This window comes from Cherax quadricarinatus, chromosome 15, assembly GCF_038502225.1.
Source record: "Cherax quadricarinatus isolate ZL_2023a chromosome 15, ASM3850222v1, whole genome shotgun sequence".
In the NCBI taxonomy this organism is placed as follows: Eukaryota; Metazoa; Arthropoda; class Malacostraca; order Decapoda; family Parastacidae; genus Cherax; species Cherax quadricarinatus.
Window position 1 is genome coordinate 39,447,131 of NC_091306.1, and position 27,532 is coordinate 39,474,662.

A 27,532-nucleotide genomic window follows, 5' to 3' on the forward strand; every position below is an offset into this window, starting at 1 on the left:
TAGAATCTGGCATCCACACGGCGACATATTACACAAGATCTAATAACCCTTTTTTACACTTTGCCATCCTTGTGGAATCCAGAAAGTTTCCCTAATACAATTTAAAGTATCTTGTACCCCACCATGAATTACATTTTTATGGGCATTTAAAACAATCGAAATTGTTAGATGATGAGTTTTGGGTAGTAAGATAGGGTGTTTAACATATTTACCCAATTCATCATTTTGTAACCTACCTCTGCACCTAACTACATTATTCTCTAAATACAGCCCCAATTTCTCTATTATGGAACCTTTCACAATTTTTCTTTCCATCATTAATTTAATCTCATTTCTGTAGATTTCTTTCTGTACCCTCTGTATCCAATATTCCAGAGGATGTGAAAACTTTTATGAGATATTCATCTTGTTTAGAAATTTAAACACCAACTTAGTTACATTGATTAGTTTGGGTAAAGAAGAATACCTATTTATATCAATGGCTAAGGAAGGACAAACTATTGGAACGGTGGTCACAGTAATTTCAACAGGAGCAATATACACCTTTTGTACAGGCCAGTTAACTTTATTTACCAACCAGCTCGGTCCTTTAAATCATGATACAGCATTTACGAATTTAGCATAAGATAAACCTCGAGACAAGAAACTAGCTGGATTCTCCTCACCAGGTATATGATTAAATGTTAACATATGCTGACCTAAACTATTATACTTCTCTTGCATTGATTCGCTGCCTGGATGAGGTAGAGTGCGGTCGTGCTTTGCACCCCTCTACTGTTTACCCAGACGAGCTACTCAGAAAACAATATGGCGCTAGGTGTGCGCCGGAGAGTGAATACTGTGGGCACTGAACTCATTGATGGGGTTTAATGCCTACGTCAGTCGAGGTACTATTGCCCAAAATTATAAGAGAAACATACGGCATCAGAGACGAGGATTTATATGGAGTGGCACTAAATGGTGTTTACAGAATGTTCATAAAAGTGCTAACAGCTCAAGTGTATGAGGCATTGGTGGATCGTTATCAAGATGTCAGAATTAACGTAACACCCGCAGTGAGGGTCAGGTTGACGGATGTATCAAGACATTATTCGTGGGTCAAGCTCCGCAACGTGCCTTTTGAGGCTGATGAAGCAGATATCAGAGATGTTTTCGAAAGATATGGGACTGTACATCTAGCCCAACCTGGAAAATGGGTAAAAGGAGCATGCGCTAGATTTCCTGAGGGTACTTTCAGTCTCAAGATGACGCTGAGACATCCTATACCCTCGTATGTATATCTAGAGGAGTTTAAAACCCAGGTAATGGTGGCGTATGCTGGGCAGAGGCGTACGTGCAGACTGTGTGGCAAATATGATCATATGGCGGCAGATTGTGGCAAGCGGAATATGGCTCCTGGGCCGGTAAGAGGCGGAGCACCTACGCATGAGAAAACGATGCCTGAGGAAGAATGGAGGCAAGGAGGAGGGCATGGTTGCATGAGGAGTGAAGAGGTGGTGGCTCCTCCTGTGGAATCGGAAGGGGACGTGGTGATTCATGAATCACCTAGCCCATTGACAGTACAGATGTCGAGTGAGGAGGTGCAAGTAGGCGTAGAAGTGAAAGCTATCGAGGAGGAGTTGGAGACAGTGTTACAGGCTATGTTACAGTCTACGGAGGTGGAGAGTTGCAGCGAGCAGGAACCTGGGATCCTGGTGGAAGGAGGTGTGTGTGGGAGGAGGGAGGACCAGGTGGCACCTGTGATGGACAGTGCGAGTACCATGGAAGGACATGGAGGCAACTTCAGGGTGGTAGAGGTGGAAGTCCATTGTGAGGACTCTCAGGACACAGATATGGAGATGGAGAGAGCAACGAGGAAAAGGGCGGCGGTGTCAGATTCAGATGATGTTCTGACACTGGCTCAAAGGCCTGGGAAAAAGGCATGGGGTTATGGTACCCAGAGTGACTCTAAGAGAGGGCCGCAACAGAATGGGGGGGGAATGGTTTGGAAGGAGGGTGGAGTACGTGGCAAAGGCAATGCACAGGGGAATGGTCAGAAAGGGAAGAGTCTTGAAATGAGGCAGGGAGGAAAACTTTAAACCAGCCTCAGGTGTGTAACTATAAATATTAATGGTCTGTGTGATGGTGTAAAACGTGAGTGCTTCTGGAAGTTTTTGAATAGATACAAGGTTGATGTGGCTTTTGTACAGGAACATAATTTTAAACTTGGTTGTGAATTAGTGGTGCCTGGGTACAAGGCTTATGTGTTGCCGTCTGAGCGTTTAAAAGGAGGAGTGAGTGTGTTGATCAGGGAGGCGAGCCCGTTTGTATTACACAGGAAAGAGGGGGGAGGAGGGGGAAGAGTATTACGTGTGGAAGGATGGTGGATGGGAGAGAGAGTGGCGTTTGTGTGTGTGTATGCCCCAGCAGAAAGTGAAGTGAAAGTGAAGACGGATTTTGCGCGGGAGGAACATGTGTACTTCCTACGCACGTTACCGTCTGTGGCGATTATGGGGGGGGGAGGATTGGAATTGTGTAGTTAAGAGGGCAGATGTGGACCCCAGAGGAGCGGGATATTTTTCCTCAGTCTTAGGGGGCCTGCTTGGAGATCTTCAGTTACATGATGCTTTTGGGGGAGGTCTGTGGGAGGTGGAACATACTTTTATAAGGCGGGGATATGCGGCTCATTTGGACAGGATATATTTATCTCAGAGGGTTTTGGTAGAGTCTTTTAAAACTGTTGAGATGGTGTCTTCCGATCATAGGGCGGTAATAGTGGAGGTGGGGTGGGAAGCTTTGGCTCGTAGGCAGGGAAGCTATTGGAAACTGAATACGATGGTTTTGGGGGATGGGGAGGGAGTGGAAGATTTTGCAGTATTTTGGGAACAGCTCTGTGCAGAGGGAGGGACTGAGGAGGATGTGGTAGGATGGTGGGATAGTGTGGCTAAGGTAAGAATACGTCAGTTCTCTGTGAGGGAGGGCAAACAGATTAATCGATTGTGGTATGGTTTGTCAAATTATTTAGAATCTAGATTACAGGAATGTTATGCGGGGGGGGGGGGGAGTGGCGGGGGTTTACCCAGTGGAGGATATACAAATGTTGAAGGACAGGATAAGGAATTTGCATGAAGAGCATTTTGCAGCAGTATGGGTGCAAGCGGGGTTGGACGAAGTACTCTGGGGCAACAAGCCATCGGCTTGTGTGCTGTATGTTGCGAGGGCAGAAGGTATGACAGCAGACGACTACAATACCAGGATTGCAAGTCATTTCTTCGGTGGGGTTTTTTTAGAGAGGGTCAGGCATTATGGGAAGCAATGGGGATGAGTGCGTATGCAGATAGATGGTTTGAGAAATACAGGAAAAGTAGTAGGGTGGATGGCGAGGTTCTTGGGCAGGTATGTGAGTATGTGCCGTGCAAACTGGGGAGGAGTGATTGGGAGGCACTGGGTGGGGTCATTGAGGAGGAGGAAATATGGAGAGCCCTTATGGACATGATGAAGGGAAAGGCACCCGGGATAGATGGTTTACCAAGCGAATTTTATGCACAACACTGGGGTCTGCTAAGGGGTTTCCTAGTAAGGTTAATGAATGCCATGAAAGACAGAGGTAAGATGGGAGAATCGCAGGCAACAGCGATGGTGGTGTTGGTCCCGAAGGGTAAAAAGCAGAGTACCCTTTGGGATTACAGAGCCATTTCGTTGCTTTGTGCTGATTATAAACTGTTCACGAAAATTCTTGGGAATAGGCTTAAATGTGTTGTGGGGAGGGTCGTGTTTGAGTCTCAGTTTGGGTTGCCAGGTAGGTTAATGGTCGAGGGCCACGGGATCATAAAGGGGTTCCTGGAGGACATGGAAAGGGGAAGAGGGGCATTGTTGGCATTGGATTGGCAAGGGGCTTATGACAGGGTGGAAAGAAGGGCTTTGAGGGATATTCTCCTCAAACAGGGGTTTGGCAAAGAAATAGTGGGGTGGATGGATATGTTGTACTCAGGAGCGAAGGTAAGGGTGCAAATCAATGGGTGTGTGGGGGGGGAGTCAACATGGAGTGGGGTCTTCAGCAGGGATGTCCATTATCACAACTATTGTTTGCATGTGTTCAGGATCCTTTTTATAGGATGGTGGAGGATCGTCTAAGGACTGGGGGGGGGATGGTGAGTAGAAGCCTTGGCCTGGTTTGGTGGGCTATGTTGATAAGGAGACACAGTTAGGACTTTTGGGGGAAGTTGTACACATGTTTGGGAGAGCTACTGGGATGAAGGTAAATCTGGAGAAGTCAATGATAATGGGGCTGGGAGAATGGGCAGGGAGATTAGAATGGGGATGTGATGTTGTGCAGCGGCAGACTGGGAGTCTGAAAATCTGTGGTGTCATATATGAGGCTGACCTGAGTGCTGCAAGGGTCAACAATTCGAATAGGATAGTGGAACAGGTGCAGCGATGTTTGGGAATGTTGCGACCTCACCATTTAACCCTTAGGCAACGAGCAATTGTCATCAATGTATTACTATATAGTAAAGTCTGGTTTGTTTCAGCAGTGTTGCCGTAAACAGGAACGGCAATCACGAGTATTCTTAGAATGGTGTTCAAATGCTTGTGGGGTTCAGGGTGCAACTGGTTGCAAAGGGAGGTAGTGACATTGCCGGTATGTAAGGGAGGGTTGGGTTTGTTGTATTTGAGAAAGCACATGAAATGTGTGTTCATTAAGAGGGAAGTGATGCGTGCAGTTGGATGGAAAGGGGGGGGGGTAGGCAGCTAGATAAGGTACATGACCACCTATGGAAATGGTATGGAGGAGCAGAAATGAAGGAATATGAAAAAGTGTTACGTGCCTTAGTGTTAGCCAGGGAACTGGGAAAAGTAAAGGTGGGAACTTTGTGTAAATTGTTAGAGGGACATGTAGTGGCATCGGTTGAAGGGATCTACCCCATGTATGCATGGGATGTAATATGAAGGTCATCGAGGGTGGGAGTGTAGCAGATGCAGTGGGGAAGAGAGTGTGTATCATGTTGTCTATTTTTGTGAAGGTCTGGATGAGTAAGGGTGGGGGGTCATGGTGTGTCGGTGTTACTAATTTTACTTACTAAAATTAATAATTAATTACCATTTTTACTATCAGTACAATTTACTCTTAACATTTTTGACATCATTTAATTACCATTACTTGTCTAATTACCTTAACCTGTTTTAATACCACATTTACTATCTTAGAGTACTCCTAATTACCTTGTACTGCCAAATAACCTCAAGTATAACTACCAGTGCAATATTGAATGAAATAAACATTACTTTTTCACTTTTTTTGTAATCATTATTACTTACTAAAATTTTATTAAACACCATATTTACTACCAGTCAATTTTACTTTTTTACATTAAACATTATTTTATACTTCCCATAACATTTTGTTGCCAAATTTTCAAGTTTGTATATTCAACTCCAACCTTTATATTATGCTTTGTACCTGTGTACCTGTGTACCTTTGTACCTTTGTACCTGTGTACCTGTGTACCTGTGTACCTTTGTACCTGTGTACCTGTGTACCTTTGTACCTTTGTACCTGTGTACCTGTGTACCTTTGTACCTTTGTACCTGTGTACCTGTCTACCATCTTACTATCATATTATAACCAAGACATTGCCATTGTTATTTTTTACTTATTATTCTTTTGGTACTTTAATTTGTGAATTTTATTTTGTCAATTTAAATCTAGTTAAACTCTTGATCTTGTTAACAACATATACCAGACCCTAGTGCAACTGCAAGTACCATTTTAATTTGTATTTTTATATTATAAGTTTATATTATAAGTCCTACTCTAAGATTGTTGTCATATCTTAGTGACTATATTGTGTGTGCAATTAGTGTATATTTCAATTATATTATTGTTCAAGGTCCTTAACTATCTTTTGCTAACTAGTACCAACTACCTCATATATATACATATTTTTTTTCTACTTTTTCTATTCTTTTGCTACCTTAACTTGTATATTTTATCTTGTTAATTTAAATCTAGTTATACTCTAATTCTTGTAAACAACTTATATAACACCTTAGTGCAATTACAATTGAGAGTCTTGTGCCTTTTTTATATCATTAGATTAAACTCAGTTGTACTATAGCTCATTCTAGCTCAATACATAGTCAATACCAAAGTCATTATATTAGACCATAGTGTAATTACTAGTGAGAGTCTGGTGCTATTTTTAATTTGTATTTTTATATTATTTGATTAAACCTAGTTGTACTATAACTCATTCTAGCTCAATACATAGACTATACCAAAGACCTTAGTGCAATTACAAGTGAGAGTCTTGTGCTATTTTTAATTAGTATTTTTACATTATTAGTTTATACCTAGTTGTACTTTAGCTCATTCCAGCACAACACATAGACAACATCAACTTCATTATGTGTATTAGTGACTATACTCTATATGACCAAAATGCTTTAGCTATATACTTGTCCAAACCTCCCACCACTACAGATATCAGTACTAGAATTCAACACACAACTCAGGATATAAATAACCATAATTTAAATCTAGAAGATGATTGATCACGTTGACCCTGATCTAAACCTCCATAATCTGACACCCAATCAAAACCTATTGGAAAGTAACTGCCTTTATTACACAGCAACACAAGCCAGCACTATCCTAAACAATGCTAAAAGTCTATCAGTTCTTAACTACAACATCAGGTCCTTAAGCAAACACTATGATGACCTCCTGGCACTCCTTGAATCACTAAAAACACCCTTCTCCTGCATTATTCTTACTGAGACCTGGCTTAAGCAGGACACAATAGATATCTACCCTCTACCAGGATACACAGCAATTCACAACTGCAGACCAAACCAAGTTGGGGGTGGTATTGCAATCTATTACTCTAACCAGTTATCTTGTATTAGCACCACTTGCTTTAGTGATGAATATGGGGAATACATTTTTGCTAATTTTGCTGTAAAAAACCTTAAGACGCCTATAACAATCGGTGCCATTTACCGGATACCCCACACAAACATCCCAAATTTTGGTGAGAAATTAAAGGCACTAATAACAAACAGACAAATGAATAAGCACCACCTTCTCTTAGATGGAAACTTCAACATCAACCTTGGCCTACTAGATGATCAGCCTGTAACTGATTTCATCAACAATATGAACAACACACTTCTCATACCAACAATAACTAAACCAACCAGGCTCACTGAGACAAGTGCAGCCATAATAGACCACATGTGGACCAATATACTAGCCTCCCTTAAATCAGGGATAATCACAGATAGCACTACAGACCACTACCCTACCTTCCTCTTGACAAACATTAGTAAACCACCACTCAAATTCAACAAAGTTTCATTTAGACTCCATGACGAGGCCTCAATAAGGAAGTTCATAGCTGACCTAGAGACTGTTGACTGGCCTACAGAATTCTCCAAGGCCAATGGTATTGATGACTGGACAGACATTTTTCTTAACAAATTACTTAGACTATACAACAAACATTGTCCTATAAAAACGAAACAGATCACAAACAAACGGCTTGGTTGCCCATGGCTAACCAGCACCATTCTGAAATCCATTGATAAGAAACACCAATATGAAAACAATATAGACAGGGCTTAATACACAAAGATATTCTTAAACACTATTCATCAGTTCTCACCAAAGTAATAAAGAAAGCCAAACAACTATACTACTCCAGTAGATTTACTGACACAAGAGGAGATATAAAAAAGACCTGGAAAACACTCTCTCGGATTCTGGGGACCCACAGACTGAAAAAAACCAAGAATATTGTCCTAACTAAACCTAATGAAACACCACTGCATCCCACTGACACAGCTACCAAGATAAACAACTTCTTCTCAACCATAGGATCTAATATCACCAATAAAATCCCATGTATCAATGCCCATGCTGGGGAGTACCTAGATGGGAATTTCCCAAATTCCTTCTATCTTGCACCAACTGAGCCCTCGGAAGTCACCGAGATTATAAAGGCACTTAAAAATAAATCAGGGAATCTGTCTCATGTCCCACCATTATTGTACAACGAGCGGCCCATGTCCTTTTGCATGCTATCTCATTACTTTTTAACAAGTCACTGGAAACTAGCACCTTCCCGAAACCACTCAAGACGGCAAGGGTTACACCAATACATAAAAGTGGTGACCCTACAGATTTAAACAACTGTAGGCCAATATGAAACTTACCATTGCTATCCAAAATCTTTGAGAAACTCGTGCACAGGAGAGTATATTCATTTATAACGGCACAAAACATACTCAACCCCTGCCAATTTGGATTCAGGAAAAATAAAAGCACTAACGATGCAATCATAAAAATGCTAGATCTGCTTTACACAGCATTGGAAAATAAGGAATATCCACTAGGAATTTTTATTGACCTAAGAAAAGCTTTTGACACAGTAGACCACGGCATCCTACTCCACAAACTTGACCATTATGGTATAAGAGGCCATGCGATTGCATATTTCAAATCTTTCCTTACTAATAGGTATCAGTATGTCACCATTAAAGACACAGCATCAACAACACGGCCACTTGATACTGAAGTTTCGCAGGGAAGTGTCCTTGGTCCCCTGCTCTTCCTCATATACATCAATGATCTTCCAAACATATCTCAACACCTGAACCCCATTCTCTTTGCTAACGACACGACTTATGTCATCTCTCACCCTAATCTTGCCACCCTCAACACCATTGTTAACGAGGAACTGATCAAAATATCGACTTGGATGACAGCCAGTAAACTTACGCTTAACACTGACAAAACCTACTACATTGTGTTTGGTAGCAGAGCAGGAGTTGTGCAAATTAACATTAAGATCGACAACACTCTAATTACCAGACATAATGAGGGCAAATTCCTAGGCCTATACCTTGAAAACAACCTGAATTTCAGCACCCATATCCAACACATAACCAAAAAAGTATCCAAAACGGTTGGGATCCTCTCCAAGATACGATACTACGTGCCGCAAACTGCCCTTCTCACACTATACCATTCACTTATATATCCATACCTCACCTATGCTATCTGTGCTTGGGGTTCAACTGCAGCAACACACCTAAAGCCAATAATAACCCAACAAAGAGCTGCAGTAAGAATAATCACTAAATCCCATCCCTGGCAACACACCTCCCCACTCTTCATAGATCTAAACTTACTCCCTGTTCAGTACATCCACACTTACTACTGTGCAATCTACATCTACAGGACCTTAAATTCTAATATTAACCTTGGCCTAAAACGCTTTCTTGATAGTTGTGACAGAACCCACAGGCATAACACCAGACACAAACATCTCTATGACATTCCCCGTGTCCGACTAAACCTTTACAAAAATTCAATGTATGTCAAAAGCCCTAAAATCTGGAACACCCTACCTGAAAACTCTAGAACTGCAGACACATTCATCACCTTCAAAATTACCATTAGAAAACATCTTATCTCCCTGATACACCCTGTCAACTAATTACACGAATACCACCTGGTGGTTCACACTTACACTCACTCACCCATTTGACCATAAACAGAAATATCAATCTCAATCTTAAAATAATGAATCCTAACTAGTCATAAGTTGGCCTGTGATACTCCAATACTGAAACTATGTATTGTGCCAAAACAAAAGCATTCACATTGCTAAACTCACAAACTAGTATTTAGTCACTTAGCCATAATACCAATTTACCTCATACTTTGTAATATTTTGAATTTAAGATTTAATCTAAGTCTGCCCGAAATGCCTAGCCATGCTAGGTGTTCTAGTGGTACACCCTGTAATTATCATTTTACTATATGTAAACCATACAATAACCAAATTCTGTGAACTCAGCATTGTAATCCTTACAGAGAATAAGCTTTGAATTGAATTTAAATTTGAATTTGATGTGAGTGGCGTGGATGAGGGTGTGGCAAGGGGTTTAGCATATATAATTGTGGACTACATATATGTTTTGTGGGGTATGAGCGGGAAGGAGGGTGGGGATGTGCTGAGAAGGATTTTGGCGGCGGCGTTTTATCGTACTTTGTGTCGCAATAGAGACATATATGGGAAAAGGTGGGATGAGGTTTTTTCTGAAGGTTATAGAGGACTAACAATAGGGAATTTATTGGCGTTATAACGGGGTTTTAACTGCTGGGGTGAGTATGTTGGTAAAGGGGAGAGTCAGGGGTTTTCAACGGGCTGACCTCCTCGGGTGTGAAGTGATGGGTGGATGGGTGTGACTGGAGGTACAGGTGTGGAACTGGATGTGATGGTGTGAAAGATCTATTTTGTTTAGTTCTCTTGTTGGGGAAGGTATAAATGACAATTTAAATATATAACATTTATTAATATATAACATATAAAATATACAACATGAATATTTTCCTTGGTAGTGAATTATGTCCCACTTGTACTGGTCTTGCAAGTGAATTTTAACTTTTCTTGAAAAAGCATTCCTTTCACTACGATCCTTGAAGCATTGAGGTTTTGTAATTTTTGTAGCGTGTTCCTGCATCAGTTTTGAAGTAATTACTTATTATGTACTCATGTGTGAATAACTATTAGTAACCTAAATTAATATTCATTGTATATTTATTTGAATGTAATACTAGTTAGGCACGTGCTAGAAGGCACAGAGAAAGTCTAGTCTCATGGCATGTGTTAAGTTTTGTTATGTTTGTATGTGGCGTGTTAGATGTTATAAGGAGTTTGGTATGGTGTTGTTATCTTACTAAAATCAAGTTCAACCACTTGGATAATCTTATTCATGTCCTAGTCTTGGATTCTTTTAAAATATTTACATATCCTAGTATTTTACCGATAATGTAGCATGTGGTGTATATTACTGCATTTTAAACGTGAACTTCACGTTATGCAATGTTGTAAAAATTTTGTTTTTCATGGTTGTTACATTAATATTGATATTATATATTGTTGGTGTATATTCTTCTGCTTATAAAGGTGTATGTGTATAGGAGTGTAATGTTCATATCTGTTTAGTCTGTAATTTTATGTTATTGTGTTTTATTGTTCATGCACTACCAACTTCTGGTAAATACTCATTAAGTTTTTGATGAGGTCAGGTTATGATCCTAAATGTTAGGATAATTAAGGTATGTTTCTTAGAACGGTGAATGTAAATATTTTAGGGGGGGGGGGAGAAGTGTCATCTGTGTGTCTGCACTGGCAATAATAATTATTGTAAAAGCCGGGGTTCATAGGATATGTTGTGGGTTGTGTATATGGTTGTAATATGGCCATTATCTATAGTGTTCATTTTTTGTACTGGGATTGTGTAATAGAGGTTTTGTTAATATCCAGTATAGTTTTTCATTTTGTTATACTCTTATACATTCTTGTATATGTTCTATGTTTTAAATAAAAATATAAAAAAAAAACTTCTCTTGCATCTGATTAATTTCAGTGACTGTTTTGTATGTACAAAATTTTACTGTTTCCATTACGAATCCATTGTAAGGATACCTCATTATCAGACCAAATTACAGTGTCATTAATATTTATCTCCTGCAATTTATTTCTTATATAATTATCTAATTTGACACCTACATAAATGGCTGTTAATTCCAACTGAAGTAATGTACATAATTTAATTGGAGACACTTTAGCCTTAGACATAAAAAGATAAATAACACTGTTAAATTGAAGATAAGCAACTGCTCCATACGCCAATTTTGAAGCATCGCAAAAAAATGTTGGGTATATTTTTCCCATCTGGATTGGCCACCTGGCGTGGGAACTCCAACATTGGATTTTTTTCATAATCACCAATTAATTCATCCCACCTGTTAATGAATTCCTCAGGTAGAATTTCATCCCAAGCACATTTAAGTTTCCATGCTTCTTGTATTAACAATTTCCCTCTTATAGTAAGAGGTGACCCTAAACCTAGTGGATCAAACATTTGGAAACTTCAGCAAGCAAAACTCTCTTAGTTAATTTATTGGGCATACTGTAATTATTAGGTTTTAATATTAACAAATCTCTCTCAGTATCCCAAGTTAATCCCAATACATTACTACATTTTGGTACTTCATCTCCAGGGTAATCTTTACTTATTTTGTCCTTTAATTTGGGCGAATTACTATTCCATTCCCTCAGAGGCATATTTGAACCTTGCATTATTTTATTAGCCTCTCCATAAGTCATTAACAGTTCCTCTTCAGTTGACGTCACACCCAGGAAATTGTCCACATAAAATTGTTTGCTCATTACTTTACTCAATGAACTTCCCATACGCTTAAGGTGTGCATTTATCGTCGCTAGAAGTAGGAACGGACTGGATGTAGCACCAAATAATACACTCCTAAAACGAAAGGTTTTCAGAGGGCTAAGTGGGTCATTAGGATTCTCAGGCCATAAGAAGCAGGTACAATCCCGGTCAGCCTCTTGTAAACCCACTCTTAGGAAAGCTTTACTTATGTCAGCCGTAAAGGCATAATTCTTCACCCTGAAATTTAATGAGATATCTCCTAATTTTTCCGTCAATGACGGACCTGTCATCAAACAGTCATTTAAACTAGGTACATTTTTGTTGCTCCTGGCACTACAATTTAAACACAGTCCTCGGAGGAGTGGTCTTAGAATCCTTCTTCACTCCGTGATGTGGCAAATAGTGACCATAAATTTTGGCTTGCTCAGGAGGTACCTCTTCTATAAATTTATTAATTAATTGTTCAGTAATTATATCTTTATAGGGTGTCAACAATTCTGGTGTCTTACTCGGTTCGTGGAGTTGAGCCTTTAATTGTCCATATGCCATTCTGTAATTAGTGGGCAATTCTGGATGGTTCAGCCTCCATGGAAGTCGCACCCAGTATTGTTCAGATTCAAATTTTACATCTCTCAGGTACTGTTCCTGAGTAAAAGAATCGTCTGGACTTTCTTCATTTACATTTATTCCAATTCTGTCTAATTCCCACAATTTATGCACTGGCTCAACACCATCCTCCATGGAGGAATTATACTGGGGCACTATTTCATGAGTAAGACACACAGTGATAGTATTCACAGTTTCCTCCAGTCATGCATTATTATTACGAGGAATCCTACCATACATTACATGGCCTCCTGCAGTCTTCAAAAGGGTGACACCACATTTCTTTACCATACCCTTTACAAAGGAGGCATAATAGTCACTACCTATCAAAATATTTATTGGGCCTACAGAATCATCATTTACACCAGAAGGTGCTAAATTTACATTATGTTTAAGACTTTCTGTAGCTTTACTAAGCCCTACTGTAGATATTTTCTCTGGGAGCCTATCTACAATTACTGCATTAATACATTTTTTTCTCATTGGCCAAACTGACAGTTGCATAAACAGTGTCATACAATTGAGCCCTTTTATCTGAGAGAAAACCAGATAATTTTAGAGTTGTAAGATCTCCCATTTGTGCTTTCATCCCATTAAGACATTTACGTTTTATGAAAGTACGCTGTGATCCCTAGTCTAATAATGCAGTTACATTTTTTGATTTATGCCTTTTATCATAATTTTTTACCTGTAACACAGGTGAGGCTACTTCAGTAAAATCATCATTATTAACATTAGCAGCAATTTTTACATTAGCTACTCTTGTGTCAGGATTGTCAACATTATTATTATTGTCAACATTGTCATACAGACCCTTACACATAACTATATGGTGTCTTCCTTTGTGACATTGATAACAGTTGTTTAATTTGGCATGACAATCCTTTATATTGTGATTACCTAGACATCTGATACGTCTGTCAAGTTCTTCCAATCTTTCAACTTTATCATTCCATGAATTGCATACACTGCAATTCTTAGAAAAAATGAGTACCCTTGCAGAAGAGACAATCTCTCTTTTCTTTGACTGGTTTCTTATTAACTGGGCTACGCTTAGGAGGGTACTTATTCTTCTTACCTTCTGATTATTAATATTGGGATAAATTTTCCCATTGTGAAACTTGACAGATACCTCAGAGTTATTATGTGTTGTATCTTTAAAATGAGTTGGTTGGCTGGTCTGCAACTGAACAATTAATTCTTGTAGACCTAGTCTTATTTCCTCCAGACCAAAATAACCTTTGTGATACTTGTTTGAGAGTCTTTCAACTGTTTTACAGCTTAATTTATTCTGTACAATGGCACTCTGATTCCTTCAGATTATATTTATTACTTAAAGTTTTGAGAGTGCTCTCCAGTTTAACTTTAAACTGCTGCAAGCCTTTGTAAGTGTGATCTGGAGATTTTAATTTAACAATGATAGTCACTAGATCCAACCTACTTTGTTCTATATTACCATAAGTGACCTTCAACAAGTCAACTGCTTCTCTGTAAGAGTCATCTACATTGGGAAAGGCTTGTATGAGCATGTGAGCATCTCCTCTTACCTGTCCTTTGAGGTAAACTAATTAAGTAACACATGCTAGGTCACTCCTATTATGCACAGCTGCTTTAAAAATTGACCAAAACTCCTCCCAATTTTCTCCAGGATTAAATACAGGTAAACATAATTCTGGAAGTTTTGACAAAGACATCTTATTTATTGAAATAGATTGATTAACTACCTGGTTTACACCTTTTAATTTATTCAGAACCTGACTTTTACAAGAAAGAATTTTTTCTTCTAATTCATAATACTGGTTAATCATAAGATCCATTTCTGTATCATCTGCACAATTTACTAACAAATCTCCTTCGTATTTTTTACAATATAATTTGTATGAATCATATCTATTCCCTAAAACATCTAAATACAATTTTAAATCATGAGTATTCACAGTTTCCTGATTCATTAATTCCAAACATTTATTGTATGCCATTGTTACATGGCCATTTCTAGCCTCTAATGATCCTTTCTTTGCTCCAAATTTCATGGGCTTGTCCTCTACATTAATTTCTTCATTTTCACCCATTGTGCAATATATTAAATTCAACTTAATTAATAACACTGATTATGTACTTAATTATACACTTTATAAAGGTGAATATTACAACTTACCTTTGAATAAATCCTAGCTACACTTGAGCTTAGCAATATTATTATTGTAGTAATTATAATCCACTACACATTAAATAAATTTGTGAGCTTAACATCCACCCCTTTCTGTCATGTTACTTACAATTATTAAGTAATTGTTTCACTAATTAATGACTTCACTAATTATATCCAGTTCGAAGGACCAATGGGCAACTATGTGGAATATTAAAATTACCTGAATGAATCTCATTAGGTACATACCAGTAATTTAATAAAAGTAACAAAGATAACTATACTTTATCAAGGTTACAGACATGTAGGAATTTTAGGACATCCTAGGTCGCAAAAAATGTCCTCCTTCGATACCTACTACTGTCATATCTCCACAAGTCACTCTGGACCTATAATAATTTCAAATGAAATATACATCACCAGGAATTCTGGTAAAACACTAATATAAATATGTGGACTGTATATTAAATTTAAAAAATGAATACATATACATTGAAGGAGAATTTATAATAATAACACTTGCCAAATTGTCTGGAGATTACTTGGTGTGTCATACACAAACCCCTGCCTAAAATATGAAGAAAATACTGGCCAGAATTTCAACATAAATAGACATCACCTGGGTTAATTTATCCTATTCCCATCTAATTATGGAGTCCTGTCCAATCGCCTAATTCTCACATTCTGCAGGACTGCAAATCCAACAATTTCGGCTCCTATTTGGGAGGTTTCAAAAACAATTTAACTTCCAGAGCGACGAAATTTATACACATTTCATTAGCGTGTCTTGGCCCACTTCAAAACAATGGCGTCTCTCCCAAGCAATGCTAACCCACCTCACTGGTTCTTTATTTATTTACAAATTAATTTTTATTAACTACAATATATTCCATCAATTTACATACAAAATACACTGTATTTTCAGAAAATATACAGCATTTTCCACAGTAATTATGGACAAGGTAGACTATAGTGCGAAAATGAACATTTTATTAGAAGACGGGGGAAGTTATGTGCCTCTTAAGTGTTGTAGTGCGACACCATAGACTTTGGGCGTCTGACTCAAAATGTTGTGGGACAGACAAACAATGGCCGATTTCCTTTTGGATATACTACGGATGTCTCCCCTTTAAATGATAAGCATAATGGGCAATGAAGAAAAGCCTCCCACTATCTGATGCAAACTCAGTTGTCTTACAAAAAAATATGCAAACAACTAAGTTTTCCAATATAATTTTTACAAACATCGCAATGTCTATTTATAATTTGTTTTGAGTATATTTATTTTACTTACCTGTGAAGGAATGTGAGAGCCTCTCTAACGTGTTGTTCCTGGAGAGGTTCAGCTGTGCTAAGGTTAAGACGATAGCAGATAAGAAAAGTGCCTTTCTGATGTGCTAATTCGAAGTTGTACTCTTCAAATGCTAATTCTCTTATCCAGGTTCCATCAGAGGCTTCCATCCTTGTCGTTTCCTGGAAATAAAAAAAATATTTTGTAAGAAAAGAAAAAAAAATATCTAGTATTACCTAAGAAACATGTAAAGTAAAAGGACACAAGTCCATTACCAAGGTAACAGCTTGACAAAGCTCCTGGAGAGCGAAACGTTGCCACAATAAAATGTCACATTAGTTGCACTTGTGTCCTTTTACTTCACATATTGTCGGTAATTCTACCAACTTTATTACTACCTAAGAAACCCCAGAAAAAGTTAGGCATAAAAACACATAGAATGTTTTTAACAATATTCGAAAGTTGTATATATATACATGTTTACACATACACACATACGGGGCCAGGAGCTCGGACTCGACCCCTGCAACCTCAACTAGGTGAGTACACACACACACACACACACACACACACACACACACACACACACATACACACACGCACACACACACACACACACACACACACACACACACACACACACACACACACACACACACATAAACAAACAAACACACACACACACACATATATATATATATATATATATATACATAACTATATATATATATATATATATATATATATATATATATATAATATATATATATATATATATATATATATATATATATATATATATATATATATATATATATATATATATATATATATATATATATATATATATATATATATATATATATATATATACGTATATATATAAGCCATGCGTGTCGTATGAGGCGACTAAAATGCCGGGAGCAATGGGCTAGTAACCCCTTCTCCTGTAGACATTTACTAAAAAAGAGAAGAAGAAAAACTTTATAAAACTGGTATGCTTAAATGTGCGTGGATGTAGTGCGGATGACAAGGAACAGATGATTGCTGATGTTATGAATGAAAAGAAGTTGGATGTCCTGGCCCTAAGCGAAACAAAGCTGAAGGGGGTAGGGGAGTTTCGGTGGGGGATAATTAAATGGGATTAAATCTGGAGTATCTGAGAGAGTTAGAGCAAAGGAAGGGGTAGCAGTAATGTTGAATGATCAGTTATGGAAGGAGAAAAGAGAATATGAATGTGTAAATACAAGAATTATGTGGATTAAAGTAAAGGTTGGATGCGAGAAGTGGGTCATAATAAGCGTGTATGCACCTGGAGAAGAGAGGAATGCAGAGGAGAGAGAGATTTTGGGAGATGTTAAGTGAATGTATTGGAGCCTTTGAACCAAGTGAGAGAGTAATTGTGGTAGGGGACCTGAATGCTAAAGTAGGAGAAACTTTTAGAGAGGGTGTGGTAGGTAAGTTTGGGGTGCCAGGTGTAAATGATAATGGGAGCCCTTTGATTGAACTTTGTATAGAAAGGGGTTTAGTTATAGGTAATACATATTTTAAGAAAAAGAGGATAAATAAGTATACAAGATATGATGTAGGGCGAAATGACAGTAGTTTGTTGGATTATGTATTGGTAGATAAAAGACTGTTGAGTAGACTTCAGGATGTACATGTTTATAGAGGGGCCACAGATATATCAGATCACTTTCTAGTTGTAGCTACACTGAGAGTAAAAGGTAGATGGGATACAAGGAGAACAGAAGCATCAGGGAAGAGAGAGGTGAAGGTTTAAAAACTAAAAGAGGAGGCAGTTAGGGTAAGATATAAACAGCTATTGGAGGATAGATGGGCTAATGAGAGCATAGGCAATGGGGTCGAAGAGGTATGGGGTAGGTTTAAAAATGTAGTGTTAGAGTGTTCAGCAGAAGTTTGTGGTTACAGGAAAGTGGGTGCGGGAGGGAAGAGGAGCGATTGGTGGAATGATGATGAGAAGAGAGTAGTAAGGGAGAAAAAGTTAGCATATGAGAAGTTTTTACAAAGTAGAAGTGATGCAAGGAGGGAAGAGTATATGGAGAAAAAGAGAGGTTAAGAGAGTGGTGAAGCAATGTAAAAAGAGAGCAAATGAGAGAGTGGGTGAGATGTTATCAACAAATTTTGTTGAAAATAAGAAAAAGTTTTGGAGTGAGATTAACAAGTTAAGAAAGCCTAGAGAACAAATGGATTTGTCAGTTAAAAATAGGAGAGGAGAGTTATTAAATGGAGAGTTAGAGGTATTGGGAAGATGGAGGGAATATTTTGAGGAATTGTTAAATGTTGATGAAGATAGGGAAGCTGTGATTTCGTGTATAGGGCAAGGAGGAACAACATCTTGTAGGAGTGAGGAAGAGCCAGTTGTGAGTGTGGGGGAAGTTCGTGAGGCAGTAGGTAAAATGAAAGGGGTTAAGGCAGCCGGGATTGATGGGATAAAGATAGTAATGCTAAAAGCAGGCGGGGATATAGTTTTGGAGTGGTTGGTGCAATTATTTAATAAATGTATGGAAGAGGGTAAGGTACCTAGGGATTGGCAGAGAGCATGCATAGTTCCTTTGTATAAAGGCAAAGGGGATAAAAGAGAGTGCAAAAATTATAGGGGGATAAGTCTGTTGAGTATACCTGGCAAAGTGTATGGTAGAGTTATTATTGAAAGAATTAAGAGTAAGACGGAGAATAGGATAGCAGATGAACAAGGAGGCTTTAGGAAAGGTAGAGGGTGTGTGGAGCAGGTGTTTACAGTGAAACATATAAGTGTACAGTATTTAGATAAGGCTAAAGAGGTCTTTGTGGCATTTATGGATTTGGAAAAGGCGTATGACAGGGTGGATAGGGGGGCAATGTGGCAGATGTTGCAGGTGTATGGTGTAGGAGGTAGGTTACTGAAAGCAGTGAAGAGTTTTTACGAGGATAGTGAGGCTCAAGTTAGAGTATGTAGGAAAGAGGGAAATTATTTCCCAGTAAAAGTAGGCCTTAGACAAGGATGTGTGATGTCACCGTGGTTGTTTAATATATTTATAGATGGGGTTGTAAGAGAAGTAAATGCGAGGGTCTTGGCAAGAGGCGTGGAGTTATAAGATAAAGAATCACACATAAAGTGGGAGTTGTCACAGTTGCTCTTTGCTGATGACACTGTGCTCTTGGGAGATTCTGAAGAGAAGTTGCAGAGATTGGTGGATGAATTTGGTAGGGTGTGCAAAAGAAGAAAATTGAAAGTGAATACAGGAAAGAGTAAGGTTATGAGGATAACAAGAAGATTAGGTGATGAAAGATTGGATATCAGATGGGAGGGAGAGAGTATGGAGGAGGTGAATGTATTCAGATATTTGGGAGTGGACGTGTCAGCGGATGGGTCTATGAAAGATGAGGTGAATCATAGAATTGATGAGGGGAAAAGGGTGAGTGGTGCACTTAGGAGTCTGTGGAGACAAAGAACTTTGTCCTTGGAGGCAAAGAGGGGGATGTATGAGAGTATAGTTTTACCAACGCTCTTATATGGGTGTGAAGCATGGGTGATGAATGTTGCAGTGAGGAGAAGGCTGGAGGCAGTGGAGATGTCATGTCTGAGAGCAATGTGTGGTGTGAATATAATGCAGAGAATTCGTAGTTTGGAAGTTAGGAGGAGGTGCGGGATTACCAAAACTGTTGTCCAGAGGGCTGAGGAAGGGTTGTTGAGGTGGTTCGGACATGTGGAGAGAATGGAGCGAAACAGAATAACTTCAAGAGTGTATCAGTCTGTAGTGGAAGGAAGGCGGGGTAGGGGTCGGCCTAGGAAAGGTTGGAGGGAGGGGGTAAAGGAGGTTTTGTGTGCGAGGGGCTTGGACTTCCAGCAGGCATGCGTGAGCGTATTTGATAGGAGTGAATGGAGACAAATGGTTTTTAATATTTGACGTGCTGTTGGAGTGTGAGCAAAGTAACATTTATGAAGGGGTTCAGGGAAACCTGCAGGCCGGACTTGAGTCCTGGAGATGGGAAGTACAGTGCCTGCACTCTGAAGGAGGGGTGTTAATGTTGCAGTTTAAAAGCTGTAGTGTAAAGCACCCTTCTGGCAAGACAGTGATGGAGTGAATGATGGTGAAAGTTTTTCTTTTTCGGGCCACCCTGCCTTGATGGGAATCGGCCAGTGTGATAATAAAAAAAAATAAATATGGGACTAGCTGGGGTTCGAGCCCGTGTTATTTTAACCCGATTCGTGGGAAACCAGTTAAAATCCATGACGCTCTAACCACTGAGCCATCAATTCTACAAACATCAGGTACCCAGTAACACTATGCATAGCCCTTGATGCCAGCACATACGTGGCTGTGTAAACTCAGAAATAATTTCATTATACTCCTGTCTGGAACACCAGTCTACATGAGCAGTACACAAAGAGCTCAGTAATGATAAGACATTGCATCTCTCAAGGGGTGATAAATCTAATATATTTGTCATTTTGGATAAGACTGAGTATTCAGGTAAAAGAAATAATCTACCGAGTGATAATTAAACGTATGAACCGCTCATTAGGACTACCCTTGACCAGATCAACAGCCATTTCAATAAACGTTTTAAAACGTTATTGAAGGGGAATGATGAATTAATTCAACATCTGTCAGCCATGTCGGCAACTCTGCCATATCTTTGTGGGTTAATTAAGACTCATAAACCAGGGAACCCAGTTCGTCCTATTCAGTAGGCTCTGCAGTATATAACCTGTCTGAATAGCTAGTTAGACTTCTAATTCCCATGGTCAGGGGGATTCCAGATGCTTAAATTGAAAATAATGTTGATCTAACAGATAGGTTTCAGAAGTTAAATGTTTCACATAACTATACTCTTGTGAGTTTTGATGTCACGGCCCTGTTTACCAGAGTCCCTGTTCCTGATTTGCTTACGTTCCTTGAAGAGGAACTAGAAAACTTCTCCTTCCCCTACCTCAAGAATATAATTATTGAACTGATTAAACTTTGTGTTGCAGACTTCAGGTTTGTGTTTGATATTAATTATTATGCTCAAAACCAAGGCATGGCCATGGGAAATCCCCTCAGTCTCTTACTCAGCAGTATGTATTCGGAATTCTATAGGACTAGACTCGTTAAATATATTCTTCCAAATAAAGCTAGGTGGTTCAGATAAGCAGACGATTTTTTGTTTGTTTTTGGCTTAAATATCACAATACTGATGAGTTCCTGCCTATACTCAGTATCTTCTGTTAAATTCACAACAGCATGAAATAGACAACAATCTACCTTTCCTAGATGTTTTAATCCATATTGATGACAAGAGATTTAAACTTACAGTTTACATGAAGTCAACCAATGTGTTATCATATATTCACTATTATTCCTGTCATGAGTCTAGGGTTAAAATGAATGTTTTCCTTACAGTGCTCTTGAGAGCCTCGTATATCTGTAGCCATGAGTATTTAGAAGATGAAATCAATAAAATATGTTATAAAGCCGCAAAACTGAGATATACCAGGGATTTTGTTGAGAAGGCTTTGTTGTCAGCTAGGAAGATTTTCTAAGAAAACTACGCTTGTTTTATCCTACAATGAGAATATGATGAGCCTGCACGAGGCACTAAAAAAGTTCAGTAAAAACATTGCCTTCTAAAACAATGGAAGAGTGAAACATAGGTTGATCAAGAACACACTGTCTAATAGTGGTGGTGTTTACAAGATCCCATGCACTCTTTACCCTCTTTCATATATTGGACAAATTGATAAACTACTGGAAACCAGATTAGCCCAACACCAGTACTCAATCAGGACGGGCCAGGAGCCGAATGCTATTTTTAACCATGTTACTTCTTGTAATCACCCCACCGGGGTGTAGGCAGCTGCCCAAATCATTGTACCCAAGAATTCCGTCATGGAAAGAATCATGAAACATGAAGAATCATGAAACATGAATCCTGATATATGATAAGAATACCTTATATAATTCAAGTTACGGTTTGTACAAATTTTCATAGTTATTTAGCGAAGTGTGTTGTGCACAACCGTAAGCAACAGTGCCATACAAAATCGCAGGAATGCCATTATGCAAAGGGGCCTCGTGAGGATTGACCAGTGTTCTCCGCACCCTTCATGCACGTTTCACCCACCATGGAACATGTCCTGCTCGTCAGTATAATATATAACCAAAAGTAGTAAGCCCATTTAGGTACAGCTACACAAAGGCACAGTAGAATTACAGTTACACAAGATTAAGAGACTGCAATCATTGCAACATGGTGATTGCAACTAGCTTAGGGGATTACAACCCAACAGGATTAGGCTGTTAGGGGTGATAAAGAATAATCTGAAAATTTATGACGAGTCTGGGTATTAGGTCATAAAGAATATTCAGAATACTAAGGAAGATTCAAGAATAACCAAGGTACAGTCATAATAACTGATGCTGAGGATACTGGAAGGCAGTATCTAAGAAGGTATGATGCTGAGGATACTGGAAGGCAGTATCTAAGAAGGTATGATGCTGAGGATACTGGAAGGCAGTATCTAAGAAGGTATGATGCTGAGGATACTGGAAGGCAGTATTTAAGAAGGTATAATGAGAGTCTTCTGAGTACTACCAAGAACATTCCAGAACCTCCCTGGATGTACGGTAGCTTAAAGTTGACAAATGAGCGAATTCGACTCCCGTAGCTCGATCGCTAGCGTACTCAGCTCACACACTGTGGTCCGGGGGTCGACACCCGGTAGGGCTGGAAATATTAGTACATGTTTCCTTAAGATACCTTTTTGTCCAATGTTCACCCATCAGTAAAATGGGTACCTGGGAGTTAGTCGACAGGTGTGGGCCGCATCCTGAGGACAAAACCTAATTTGCCTGAAATAGTCTGCATAACAAGGGGCTTTTTATATAGTAGTATGTCACTGATGTCAGCTAGGACTGTTTACCTTGTACATATACTTGTGGAAATAAAGATTATTATTATTATTATTATTTACATATAATATCATTGTGTTGTATGTGTATTATGTATTAGCACAACGTGTATTATGTATTAGCACAACTTATTCTTTTATGTCACATGACTTGTTGACGGCGATTAGATGTAGTTTAGTGCTGGCTATTAAATTTCCTAATATTCTGTTTCTGCTTTCTGTAAACCTGGAAGGTTCTCTCTACCTTCCCAATATGTGGTAGGATAGTGAGGGGACGGGATGCCTTGGTGAGGAACGGTGCCATTCCTGACATGTCTGAGAGGTAGTGGCTGGTGTCATCACACTACCATACTCTGAGGAAAACTTCCCCTCATTCCTCCTGTTACTCTTGTAACATTGCATAGCTCCTGATGATGCAGAGACTTGAGCTGAAGGTTTTAATCCCCCATAGCTTACTTGGATTATATCAGGAGGGTATTCCGAGGGTCAACGACCCCGTGGCCTGGTCTATGACCAGGCCTCACGGTGAATCAGGACCCGATCAACCAGGCTATTACTGCTGGCCGCACGCAAATCAATGTACGAACCACACCCCGGTTGGTCAGGTACTAACTTTAGATGCCAGTCCACCTTCCTCATGAAGACAGTTAGTTTAATATGTTTATTATGCACCCCATATCCATCCTGTGGGCGGTAGTCAAAAGATTACAGAGGTACATAATTGGTCCAGGGACTGGACTCCAAAGTTTTGATAGCTGAGCAAGTTACAGAGGTAATGAACTCACAATTTACAAAGGTAATGAACTCCAGGTAGGTCTGGTCACAATCATGACAAGTTACAAAGGTATTTACAGATTACAGAGGTACGTAATGGGTCCAGGGACTGGGCCCCCAAAGTTTTGATAGCTGAACTAGGTACAAAGGTAATGAGACAGCCAGGGGTCTACTGGTAATCCCCCTTATGTATGCTGGGAGGCAGCTGAACAGTCTTGGGCCCCTGACACTTAATGTATTGTCTTTTAGTGTACTCATGGCTCCCCTTCTTGTCACTTGGGAGGATGTTGCATCTCCTGCCGAGGCTTTTGATTTCATAGGGAGTGATTTCCATGTGCAGATTCGGGACTAATCCCTCTCGGATTTTCCTAGTGTATATTATCATGTATCTCGCCTGCATTCCAAAAAGTACAGGTCTAGGAACTCCAACCATTCCCAATAATTTAGGTGTTTTATTGTACTTATACGTGTAATGAAAGTTCTCTGTACATTCTCCAGGTCTGCGATTTCGCCTGCCTTGAAAGGGGCTGTTAGTGTACTGCAGTATTCCAGCCCAGAGAGAACAAATGATTTGAAGAGAATCATCATTGGCTTGGCCTCCCTAGTTTTGAAGTTTCTCATTATCCATCCTATCATCTTCCTATCAGATGTGGCAGATACATTGTTGTGATCTTTGAAAGTGAGAATCTCTGACATTAGTATTCTGTGGAAATTATTTAATTTCCGAAGCTATAGTGCCTAATAAGTGTTTAATGTGTTGATTTGGGTCAAAATGTATTTGTATTTCGAATAGAACCAACCGGGTTCACCCTGCGCCTGCGCGGATGTGCGGGGGGAACAGGTCGACTCAGGGCAGGGGTTGGCGGCAGTGTTTTGAATGTAGTGAGGAGGTTGTGAAAACATGGGATCAGGAAATTGGCGTTCACTGCGGCCTAAGGATTAATATAGGCCTCACTTCCTAATAGGAAGTGTCGTAACAGTTCCTGGTGAAGAGTGAGGGAACGTGATTTACGTGACCACCATAATAAAGTGGTAAAATGAGTGGATAATAGTAGGGCTGGGGGTGACGGTGCGCCGCTATGGAATGTGTCCAGGGGAAATTACCCGTGAGTTAATCCTCACTCATCGGTCTCAGATCTTAATGGAGTGACCTCTAATGTGTATAATAATTATGAGACATTAAATCGTCTTGTGAATTGTAATGTAATCAGTGATAATAACACTAAGTTAAGGAATCGTTGAAGCGATATGAGCTGCCATTCCCAGAGTGTGTGTGCACATGTTTACCTCGTTGTTCCTGTCTCGAGGATACTGAAGTTTTTATGGAGTCACGACTTCTAAACCGGGACAAACCAACGGATACCTCATCCTGCTGGAATAAGAACTGTGTCGGTGTAACAGGACATCGAAATGAGATGGTGAATGGAGGAAATAAGGAGCATCAATCACCCACAGTTAAGTAACCTTTCTAGTTATAGCAGACTGATACTGGCCAGTTAGGTATGTTGTAATTGGATGGGTTATGGGTGATCCAGCTACATCAAGTGACCACCAGAGAATATCTGGTAAGTGGTGGGATTATGTACAAGTATTTTTCCTTGATGGATATATCCATGTGTAACCTACCCCCCCCCTTCATTCAGTTACACTAATATAATCTATACAGTCCACAATTAATTAGTAGCACCGTACTTGAGGGTGCTATCCAATTTATACTGGTCTCGGATAGATATGGATAAGATTGTGAGGGTCGAGGGGGCCACCTGCAGTGACCAGAGGTGGTTAAGTTTTCTCACATGTCTACACGGGGTGACTGCAGTAAACAATATAGTTGTTGTCTCCCAATGAGATTACTCGTATGTATGTAATGTTGAGGTACGTACAGGTAATCACCCCTATAAAATTTTCCATATCTGCCCGCTGGTCCTTCCTGAACCGGATGCAATCAGTGAAAAATTAACTGAATTAATTACATAATAATTAAGTGACTGATTGAAGAAAGTTGGTATAGGGTACACAAATTTAATCGGTCGTGTGGTGGATGATAATTAGCTCAATTAATTACTAGCGCATGGGTGGCTAGGATTTATACAAGAGTAAAGTGCAAGAATTACTTTCATAAGGTGTCTACTTAAGTTGTATAATTGGTGATTATTAATTCCCTAACCATGGCTGGGTCTGAAGAAGTTAGTGTGGCTGGCAAGTCCATGGATGCCAAAGCAAAGAAAGCGTCACTACAAGCTCGGAAGGGTCATGTTACTAAATCATACAACAAGTGTATGGAGTTAATGAGACAAGAAACGGTAAACCCTGATGAATTAAAGTTACACCTAGATGCCTTAGAAAATAGATGAGTCATATAAATTGTGGTATAAGGACTGTGAGAGTTATCTTCTGGTGAATTGTGCAGATGATGCTGAAAGGGAGCGGCTGCTGGATCAATATTATGAAGTGGAGGACAACATCGTGTCCTGCAAAACTAAGGCTTTGGAGAAGGTAAAGGGTGTAAACAATGTTGTTGGTCAACCTAGTAAGGAAAATCAGAGGTGTCTACCAAAACTCCCAGAATTATGCATGCCTGTGTTTAATCCGGGAGAAAACTGGGAGAAGTTTTGGTCTATCTTTAAAGCAGTCGTACATGATAGGAGTGATCTTGCAAGTGTTACCAAATTATGCTATTTAAAGGGACAAGTAAGGGGAGATGCGTTATGTTCTCATACAAGCATTCCCAAATGCAGATGACTCCTATAGTGAGGCAGTTGGCTTGTTGGAGGTCACTTACGGTAACTTGGAGCAAATTAGGCTGGATCTAGTAGCTAATTTGGCTAGTTTGAAGACTCCAGATCACAACCGCAATGGCTTACAGCAATTTAGGATCAAACTAGAAAGCACTCTTAAAACCTTGAGTAATAAATATGATCTGGTTGTTGAGTGCCTTGATTCAGAATAAATTGAACCACAAGACAGTAGAGTGGCTATCTAACAGATATCACAAGGGTTACTTCGGGTTGGAAGAAATAAGAGTGGGCCTGCAGGAGCTAATTGTCCAACTGCAGACCAGCCAACCCATTACCTCTAGGAATACCACGTCTACAGACGCTAGTGCACCTGTCAAGTTCCACAAAAGGAAACTTTATCCCAATATCAATAATCATAAGTCACCTACTAAACGGGGTTACATAGGCACATATCAAGTGACAGGGGCCAGTAATAGTGGTTTTCCACATCAAAGCAAGAGGAGGAAGTACCACAATAAAGGTAGCCCAGTTGATAAGAGGTCAGGCAAAGAAAGGAGAGATTGTATCTTCTGCAACGGTACTCATTTCTCTAAGAACTGTAATGCCTATAATTCATGGGATGTTAAAGTGGAAAGATTGGAAGAGCTTGCTAGATGTATCAGGTGTCTAGGAAATCATAATGTAAGGGATTTCCGTGCTAACTTGCACCTTTGTTATCAGTGTAACAAGGGAAGACACCACATAGCTATGTGTAAGGGGGGGATCTAATCGTAATGATGGTAACAATAGTACTGATAGTGATGATAACCCGGACACAACATTAGCCAACGTAAAGATTGCAGCTAATG

At 39.4% G+C, this 27,532-nt stretch overlaps 1 protein-coding gene across 1 annotated transcript in view; it reads right to left on the reverse strand.

Annotated features, from left to right (window-relative positions):
* LOC138852735 (uncharacterized) overlaps nucleotides 1–27,532 on the reverse strand; it is a 200,116-nt gene that overhangs the window by 72,646 nt on the left and 99,938 nt on the right. Inside the window, exon 2 of the mRNA XM_070085299.1 lies at nucleotides 16,278–16,456. Coding sequence (XP_069941400.1) covers nucleotides 16,278–16,444 — 167 coding nt within the window. The 5' untranslated portion in view covers nucleotides 16,445–16,456. The remainder of the gene's footprint in view (nucleotides 1–16,277; nucleotides 16,457–27,532) is intronic.